Source organism: Argentina silus, assembly GCF_951799395.1.
Source record: "Argentina silus genome assembly, chromosome: 8".
In the NCBI taxonomy this organism is placed as follows: Eukaryota; Metazoa; Chordata; class Actinopteri; order Argentiniformes; family Argentinidae; genus Argentina; species Argentina silus.
In genome coordinates this window covers 14,814,360-14,824,359 of record NC_139662.1, presented here as the reverse complement: position 1 = coordinate 14,824,359, position 10,000 = coordinate 14,814,360, and the positions used below count along the sequence as shown (strand labels likewise).

General features: G+C 49.0%; 2 protein-coding genes across 2 annotated transcripts in view; both read right to left on the bottom strand.

Moving 5' to 3' along the window:
* The window catches only part of LOC310808967 (plexin-A1-like), a gene marked incomplete at both ends in the record, with an annotated part of 119,912 nt that extends 111,858 nt beyond the window's left edge, over positions 1-8,054 (bottom strand). Inside the window, one exon of the mRNA XM_083676064.1 lies at positions 6,885-8,054. Within this exon, the coding sequence (XP_083532190.1) occupies positions 6,885-8,054 (1,170 nt within the window). The remainder of the gene's footprint in view (positions 1-6,884) is intronic.
* hdac7a (histone deacetylase 7a) overlaps positions 1-10,000 on the bottom strand; it is a 532,558-nt gene that overhangs the window by 373,080 nt on the left and 149,478 nt on the right. The window lies entirely within an intron of this gene.

The window sequence follows — 10,000 nt, the reverse complement described above, 5'->3', positions numbered from 1 at the left end:
TCTGGCACACACAACACACACACACACACACACACACAGTTCAGCTGGCCTCTGGTCATGTAGGTCAATGCACCACAGTGGGAGAATGACCATGGTGTTCAGCCTTCTCGTCTGTTAGCTAGTAAACAGCATGTTTTCATGTATTACAGCCCAGCTGAGGCTTTATCCATGTTGGCCCAGCAAACGTATGGGATTATCATCTAGTTAATCTGAAATAAACCCACTCAGCCATCGCTAATCCAATCACCAAGGACCTCCACGGACAGAGTGAGAGACCTAGAGAAAGATGGAGAGAGAGGTGGAGAGAGAGAGAGGTGGAGAGAGAGAGAGAGAGAGAGAGAGAACAAAGAAAGAAAAAGAGACAGAAAGAAAGAGTGAGAGGGAGATAAATAGTGTGTGTAAGAGAGAGATTGAGAGAGAAATAGAAAGAGAGAACAAAGACAGAAAGAAGGAGAGAGAGATATGGTACAGTACCACTCATCAGGAATGGCCTTTCATCTGAGATTTCATGCATTACAATGAGCCCGTCCCTGTTACTGATACACACAAGGAAAGGGACGTGAGAGAAACATTGTGTACGCCTGCGGACTGAAGCTATTCCTTCTGAAAACGTTGCCATTCTTCATCAACATCAACAGACCAACTCTCTCCCCTTCTATGAGTCTGTTGTTGATAATGGTTGACCAGACTCCTCGGGTTGACTTTCTGCGTTTACCAGAAAACAAGACCACAAGAACATCAGTGGGCTCCAGACCAGGCATGGGAGATAATGTTCTCTCCATCAGGAGACAGATAGATGACCACAGCTTCCCAGTCCACCAAGACTCACTGGTCACTAAGCTGCTTTCATGCAGATACAGTCAAACTGTAATTACATAGCCAACTAATCAAGTAATTCATGAGTAAATAAGGACTTCAGAGGTTTTGTTATTGTAAAAGTCGGGGGAAAAATCAGGACTTCATGTTCTATTCATATCGTTTTTTTCTGAATGTTTTTTATATTTTAGAGACACTGTGAACATTTGAGGCTGCTGCAGGCCTTCCAGAATGTTCCATCCTCTCTGGACACACAGGACCATTACTATGGATGACAGCAGTTTAGCCAAGGCACTGCTGTTGGTCTGGACCAGGGAGAGGGCTGGGGAGAGCAGGAGATACTGATGATAGTGGACTGTAGTCCCAGAATACATACACACACACACATACACACACACACACACACACACACACACACACACACACACACACACACACACACCAGTGTCCCAGGGAATAGTTCTCAGAGCAGTCCCTTCGCCTGGCATCTCGTGCTGCAGCTGAATATGAACTAGACTAATGCTTTCTGGATCCAGCTCATCGCACATCACCGCAGGAAACAACAAATACAGCTGTACTCACCATAGAGACTGGTAAATAGCCCCATAGCTCTAAGTGTTAACAGCCCACACACACACACACACACACACACACACGTAAACACACATACACACTCTACTTATACATGTGAACACACACACACACACACACACAAACACACCAACACACGCACTCTCTGCCCCCCGCCCACACACACGCAAGGACACATCAATAAATAATTACACTCACAATTAGAGCTGGAGCGTGGAGCTTGCGTCTCGTTAAGAGATTCCACCACCTACACACACACACGCCAGCGAGAGCCTGATAGGCGGAGGTCACTCATTCACTTGACCTGGTTAACTAGTTAGCTGAGTTATTGATCTGACACCACGTCTCTCGAGTGGGAGGCACACGGCAGACGGATTGCGTACGGTTAGATAAATACATCGCGTAGAGTTAGATAAATAGATTGCGCACAGAGTTTCACTAAACAGATTGCACGTCGCTAGATATAGATCGATTGCGATGCGGTCTCCTCTGAATGCCCACGTGTGGAAGGCTGCGGGGGGCTCATTTGAATAACATTTGTCGTGGAGAGAGAGGGTTCGTTGGGGGTTGACTGATGCCGCTCTCATCTCTCTCAGCAGTTAGAACAGGCCCGACGGCGGTCTGGTCTGGCTTCTTAGCGTATACATCATCCTTTCTCTCTCTCTCTCTCTCTCTCTCTCTCTCTCTCTCTCTCTCTCTTTCTCTCTCTCCTCTCCTCTCCTTTAGCCTCCCTCTAGCTTTTCCTCTCTCCCTCCCTCTCTCTCTCTCCCTCTCTCTTTCTCTCTCTCTCTCTCTCTTTCTGGCTGTATGCCCCAACGGCCCCCTCTGCTCTGATTTAGAGGTCTCTAACTCAGAATTATAGGGTGCTTTTGCAGGTTTTTGTTAGAGCCCAGCACTAACACAGCTGATTCAACACCTGGCTAGTTAGCTCTGTCTACTGTATCTGCATACCTTGCCATGTCATTCATATGTAAAAAAAAAAGTATCTAGGGGTGTAGGGGGACGGACCTATGGTCTTCCTAGCATATACTCCATCCCCTCCCTCTCTCTCTCTCTCTCTCCCTCCTCTCTCTCTCCCTCTACTCTCTTGTCCTCCTCTCTCTCTCTCCCTCTACTCTCTTGTCCTCCTCTCTCTCTCTCCCTCTACTCTCTTGTCCTCCTCTCTCTCTCTCCCTCTATTCTCTTGTCCTCCTCTCTCTCTCTCCCTCTACTCTCTTGTCCTCCTCTCTCTCTCCCTCTATTCTCTTGTCCTCCTCTCTCTCTCCCTCTACTCTCTTGTCCTCCTCTCTCTCTCTCCCTCTACTCTCTTGTCCTCCTCTCTCTCTCCCTCTACTCTCTTGTCCTCCTCTCTCTCTCCCTCTACTCTTTTGTCCTCCTCTCTCTCTCTCCCTCTACTCTCTTGTCCTCCTCTCTCTCTCTCCCTCTACTCTCTTGTCCTCCTCTCTCTCTCCCTCTACTCTCTTGTCCTCCTCTCTCTCTCTCCCTCTACTCTCTTGTCCTCCTCTCTCTCTCTCCCTCTACTCTCTTGTCCTCCTCTCTCTCTCTCCCTCTACTCTCTTGTCCTCCTCTCTCTCTCTCCCTCTACTCTCTTGTCCTCTCGTTAGAGGCAATTCTCCCTCCATTGATCAGCAGGAAGAGACACATGCTGTGACCAAGACATCTCTATAGAACAGAGTCTGCTGGTTGCTTGCCGCTGTTTTTCTTCTATGTGCTTGTGAGGACAGGCTGAGAAGCTCCTTAGCAATGCTATTGCTAAAGCTTGCTGTTAGTTTAATGGGCAATGCTAAAGCTTGCTGTTAGTTTAATGGGCAATGCTACTGCTAAAGCTGGCTGTTTGTTTAATGGGCAATGCTATTGCTAAAGCTGGCTATTGGTTTTATGGGCAATGCTATTGCTAAAACTGGCTGTTTGTTTAATGGGCAATGCTATTGCTAAAACTGGTTGTTTGTTTTATGGGCACAAGACTCAGTGGTCGTCAGCCCACTGCTGCTCACTACGAAGGTGACCTGCATACGTTCAAGGCGTGCCAGGTGACGTCATTGGCCGTAAACTGACAGGGGGAGATGTCTGAGAGGCTGGCAGAGCAAACAGAACATGAGGATATCTCAATAGTCTAAAGTGGCTTCCTCTCTGCGTTTCCTGTCATCGTCTCCTCTCTTATCTGAACTGATCTGAGGAGACAGGATAGGCCAAACCAACATGGCCGACTAGATGGCTAACAGGTATTTGCTTATACCATCCTGTTCCTTCAGCTCAGTGCAGATGGAGGGAAGGAGACAGAGAGAGGAAGCCACTTTAAAGTGTTGAGATGTAGTCTTGCTTGGCAGATTATAACCAGTACACAGTAGACGCATCGCCTGGGCAAAGAGACAGAGAGAATTTTTGTGTTTGTAAATTGTTCAAAATGGCCACTATGATGGTTCCCATATCAAGCTGTCATCATTAGTCCTCCTGTCATGTCGCCTGTCACCATAACAGCCAGTGACAGTCGACCTCACACTTCGGCCAATGACAGCCCTCCTCACGCTTCAGCCAATGACAGCCCTCCTCACACTTCAGCCAATGACAGCCTTCCTCACACTTCAGCCAATGACAGCCCTAATGAGTCTCACTCTTTCAATAGAACAACTGTAACATCTCAGCTGACTCTATTAGGAATCCATCACTGCTTCATATTTGTATATAATTTAATATCATGGCACCTTAACGTTAAGGTTGTGGGTTTGATTCTCACTGGGACCATATATACAAAATATGTATGCACTCACTGTACTGTACTGTAAGCTGCTTTGAATAAAAGTGTTGGCAAAATGGCACATATACCGTATATGAATCCATGACAGACAGCAAAAACATGGCCTAGACAAGACCTTCATCATGAGTGTATACGATTCTATATGATCACTCTAGAACCTTAACACTTAACACTACAACAGTTATTATATGATCGAAATATGTATTATCCTCTGTACAATTATAGTAAATATGTCACTATACAATGTGTAACGCCCAGTCTGCATCAATGCAATAATGCCAGCAACGTTCTACGTGCTCAATAACAACATTATTCACAGAAAGATGAAGCGCTGATCATCGTTAATAAACTCAAGGTCGCAGCGTGGAGAAGGGTACCTAGCGATCTGTCTCCGTGAAACATGAGAGCTATGGCGACATCATAATCATACCCCCCTTGTGACATCATCGCGCCCTTGATCGATCACACGGCCCGCGGCAGATGGTGATAAAGGGCGATCATGTGCTCCGGCTCATTAGCATACATCCCGTATCTCATTAGCATACATGCATATGTTTATCATCATAAGGAGGGCTGGCTGTCAGACTGGCTCAGAGAGAGATATCAGGTACTGTAGTCTGTCTGTCTGTCTGTCTGTCTGTATGCCTTAGTCACTCCTCCTGCCAGTATGTCTTTCTTTCTATCTTTCTTTCTGTACATCATCTGTCCATTTCTCTCTCTCTCTCCTCGTCTCTTTCTCTTCCCTCCTTCCTCCATCTGTCCCTGTCTCTGTTTCAGTGTGTTGTTCATCTGTTTCAGAGAGATTTTGTGAGTGGCCATCCTGAGAGCCTTAAGTCACTGTGGTTTAGGAGACAGAGACATTAACTGGCTGTGTGTGTCTGAGAGAGGGACGGAGGGAGGAAGGGAGAGAGTGGGAGAGGGAGAGAGAGGGAGAGAGAGGGAGGGAGGGAGAGAAAGAGGGAGGCTGAGGGAGAGAGAGAGGGAGGAAGAGAGAGGGAGAGAGAGGGAGAGAGAGGGAGAGGGATGGAGGGAGAGAAAGAGGGAGGCTGAGGGAGAGAGAGAGAGGGAGGGAGAGAGGGCTCTGTGATTGTTATGGCGCACAATTGAATAACAGAAGGTGAGTCCAGGTGAATTATGCATGAGGGGGATATGGGGTGTGTGTGTGTGTGTGTTTGGGTGTGTGTGTGTGTGTGTGGGGGTGGGTGGGTGAGTGGTGTGTGTGTGTGTGTGTGTGTGTGTGTGTGTGTGTGTGTGTGTGTGTGTGTGTGTTGGCGGGCGGACAGTGAGCAGCAGCGTGTGTATTAATGATAATAACCATGGCTATTCTAATGACAGGCTGGAGGCAATCTGCTGAGGTAATGACAGCATCACGGCTGACTGGTGCAGATGAACAGATTACACACACACACACACACATACACACACACACACACACACACTGGGTGATTATGGTATGATGCATGCAGGCTCACACTCCCCCCAGTCCCAGCCCCAGGCCAGCAGCAGTCTCATGGGGACAGCAGTGACACACACACACACACACACACACACACACACACACACACACACACATACACATACACATACACATACACATACACATACACATACACATACACACACACATACACACACACACACACACACACACACACACACACACACACACAGACAGACCAGTCTCAAGTCTGTCTAAATCAATTAGAGACAGAAGACCCAGAGCTAACAGAGGGATCATGGAGATCACGCTGAGTCACTGACTGGTCTAATGATGTCACACCAGGATATAACCCACGTCAGGTCTGGCCTAGAGACAGGGTTTAAGGGAGGGAGAGAGATGTGATATACTAGTGATCTGTAACAAGGTGATCGCTTGTGGTTCTGTTGTGACTGAGTGGAGTGACATGTGTCTAATTGAGATCTCACTGGGGTAAGGCCTGAAGGACACACACTCAGGAGGGCTCTGCCTGAAGTCTCTCCTCTCCTCTCCTCTCCTCTCCACCTCACTCCTCCCCACTTCCCTCCCCTCCTCTCCTCTCCTCTCCTCTCCTCTCCTCTCTCTCTACCGCTCCTCTATTGTACCTCCCCTCCCTTCCCCTCTCTTCTCTCTCCCTCTGCTGCACATATGCTCCCATCCCCAGGGAGAGACCAAACCAGAGAGCGTCTCACACAAACGTGCCCATACTCACACACATACAGAGGACTACATTTAGAGCTCGTACATGAACCTTTTACTCTAAAAGAGCTGCTTTACCAAACTGCACAGGAGAACATGTCCTTTGGATGAAAGCTGCCAGCAGATAGGATATACAGCGCGTACATAGACCTACTGTATATACTCATTAATGACCAAAAACTAGGTTTTAAAGTGAGAAGTGATGGCTTGTCAAAAGCCACAAAAGACAGGGAATTCTAAATGAGCACCACCACCTCCCATGACTTCACCTAGATGCACTAACAAGGTTTTCCAGCACACAGCTTTGATACCTGCTACAGTGTTGTATGTTGGTCGACTGTACTTCAAACAACACCGGTTGCAGGATGCTTAGGATTCAAAGCTTCTCTCAAATACTACTGTCATTTATACATTTAACATAATTTAAGTGAAAATTTAATAGAATAGAATAAAATAGAATACAATTGAAAAAAATGAAATAGAATAAAACAGAATAGAATAGAATAGAATAAAATAGAATAGTGAGATAGAGAGAGTCAGACTTACAGAGTTGATGCAAGCCAGTTCCTTGTTGAGCAGCCAGGGCAGAGACAGCTTCCCCTCTCCTCTGTAACACGACTGGATCCTCTCCTTAATCTTCTCTTTGATCTTATTCATGGTGAACAGGCACATGGCAGACTCCTTGGGGGGCTTGGCCCGGTTCTTCTGGCCCTGGGCGAACACGGCGAAGAGGACCTCGTCCTCCTCCGAGATGCCCAGAGAGCGGGCCAGGCGGGAGCCGGGCCGGGCCAGGTACGCGTCCTGGATCAGCCGGTACTCCACCCCGTCTTTGGTGCATCCGACGGGGAACTCCACGTAGGAGTAGAACTTGGGGTCGTCAACGCAGAGCCGGACAATCTTGGAGGTGAAGAACTGTTCGCTGGCTGCGTCGGGCGAGGTGAGCTGCGTGTCCAGCTGCAGGGTGAGATAGTAGACGAACTGCTCGCTGGCGAAGCCGTAGACGTAGTAGATGTCGAAGGCGGGGAACTTGGAGAGCGTGTCCGACGGGATCTTGAGCTGCGACGACACAAACTCGTCCTGGTAGACGAAGCTGAACATGTCGGCGTTCTCCTCATTGGACATCAGCTTACGGCTCGACAGTGTGGGGAAGTACTCGGACTTGCCGTCGATGGGCGTGCCCACAAACAGCTTTCCGGCCCCGCCTCCTCCGCCGATGGCGTCGCCGCCGACAACTACACCGGACATGGTGCCGGCCTCGGCCACGCTGGAGAGGTAGTGCTCCTTGCGGTGGTGCGGCTCGCCCAGCTTGAAGAGGTCGTGGAGGCGCAGGAACTGGCAGATGCCCTGGGAGGTGCTGCCACACGCGATGAGGCGGTTCTGGCCGTAGTCGAGCAGCAGCAGCTTGTTGACATTGTTGGTCGTGGCGAGCTCGTGCGGGCAGGACTGGACGCCCGGCGGGGGGTAGCACTTCTCGTTGTCCACCACCGGTCCGGTCATGTGACTGCGGAGCTTGGTGAGGTTGCTGGAGAGCTTGTAGATCCAGTTGACGGCGCCCAGGTAGACCTCTCCGGACTTGTTGTGGACCACCAGGTGTGTGAGCCCCCCATCGGGGGGGAGAAAGGTCCGGAAAAGGCCGGGGTCGGAGGAAACGGAGGAGGAGAGGAAGAGGAGGAGGAGGAGAGGGCCTCCCGGGGCTGGGGAGGGGTGGGAGGGCATGTTTTTGAGGTGTGTGTGTGTGTGTGTGTGTGTGCGTGCGTGTTTGTGTGTGTATTCCTCTGCTGCAGAGATGCTCAGCCTGGCCTCTCTCTCTCTCTCTCTCTCTCTCTCTTCAGGGCAGGTAGGGGGGGTCGACAGTCGTGTCACGTAATGTTGGCTGTCTGTCCTCTGAGACTGTCTGTCTGTCTGTCTGTCTGTCCGTCCACCGACTGACCTGTCGTCTGTCCTCTGAGTCTGTCTGTCTCTCTGTCCACCGACCGACCTGTCGTCTCTACAGCATCATCATCTTCTTCATCATCATCATCATCATCCTCCCTGGCACCTCAACGTCGGCCTCCAGCCCTGCACGGAGAGAGAGAGAGAGAGAGAGAGAGAGAGAGAGAGGGAGAGAGAGAGAGAAACAGGAGAAAGGCATTAGGACACAGGGCAGGACAGGGCTACAGTATGCAAGGCTGCCTAACGCTCCCTATCGATTGGCCGGGGGTTTTAAAAGCCCTGCTGGCCACACTTGGATACGAGGGCAGAGGAGACTCATCACAACAACACATAAACATTCATAAATTACAACAACAGCACCCCAGGGGGAATCCTATACAGCTTTTAATAAGCACAACAGCCTGACCGATAAGAGCGTGGTATTAAACTCTAATGTAGTCCCATTAAAACTGTCTATATCTATCTATATTCACAGTGAAAAACAAAACGGTGAAGCTCACCGCATCCTTCAGACCTCACAAGCATGATTAAATCCACCTGTCTGTTTCTGGTTTCTCATCGCTCTCTCTCTCTCTCTCTCTCTCTCTCCCTCTCTCTCTCTTTCTTCACTCTCTCTCCCTCCTCTTTCTCTCCCTCCTCGCTCTCTTCCTCCTCTCTCTCTCTCTCTCTCCCTCTACTCTCTTGTCCTCCCCTCTCCCCCCCTCCACTCTTGTCCTCCCCTCTCTGGTCCTACAGCCTCTCACCCTTCTTTCATCCTCCTCTCCTCCGCTCCAGCACCAGTCAATGCAGTCTTTCATCTCCCAGTCAGACATCATTATCTAGTAGATAAACGCACTGTTCCCTGGCCACTCAGAATAATGGACTCACTGTGTCAGAACACACACACACACACACACACACACACACACACCACCCTGGTGTTGGTGTCTGACGGGGCACACACACATATATGCACACATACAAGTTGGGCTGGTGTTGGTGTCTGATGCGGCACACAGCCAAGTGTCTCAGTGTAGAGCTGATTCACCATGCTACACATGTACACACACTTAGGCAGACACAGGCAGACACACACACACACACACACACACACACACACACACACAGACACACATAACCACACGCACACACAAACACATATAAGATACTAAGCACACTAGTGACACTCTGAAATTATTCTCTGTAAAATGCTAATATGGAGGTGACATCACAGATCACAGGTCTTTCCTCTCCACTTATCTACCTGTCAGAGTTACCTGTCTATCTGTCTACTTGTATACCTGTCTACCTGTCTACCTGTCTACCTGCATATCTGTCTACCAGTCAGAGTTACCTGTCTATCTGCCTACCTGTCTACCTGTATACCTGTCTTCCTGTCTACCTGTCAGAATTACCTGTCTATCTGTCTACCTATCAGAGTTATCTGTATACTTGTCTACCTGTTTACCTGTCTATCTGTCAGCGTTACCTGTCTACCTGTATACCTGTCACAGAGCTGTGCAGCTGGAACTATAAATAAATCAACTCATATCATGATATATTTAAACTCATTTGGCACAGAGCCTAAACAGCCATCGAAAACAGAAACGACCGGATGTGTCAGGAGTTTGACTGAACTGGGACACAACACAGAGAGAGACAGAGAGAAGAGAGAGAAAAGAGAGAGAGAAGAGAGAGAGAAGAGTTACCGTAAGGAGCAGTTGTTTCATGTCACGCACAGAGAAACCATT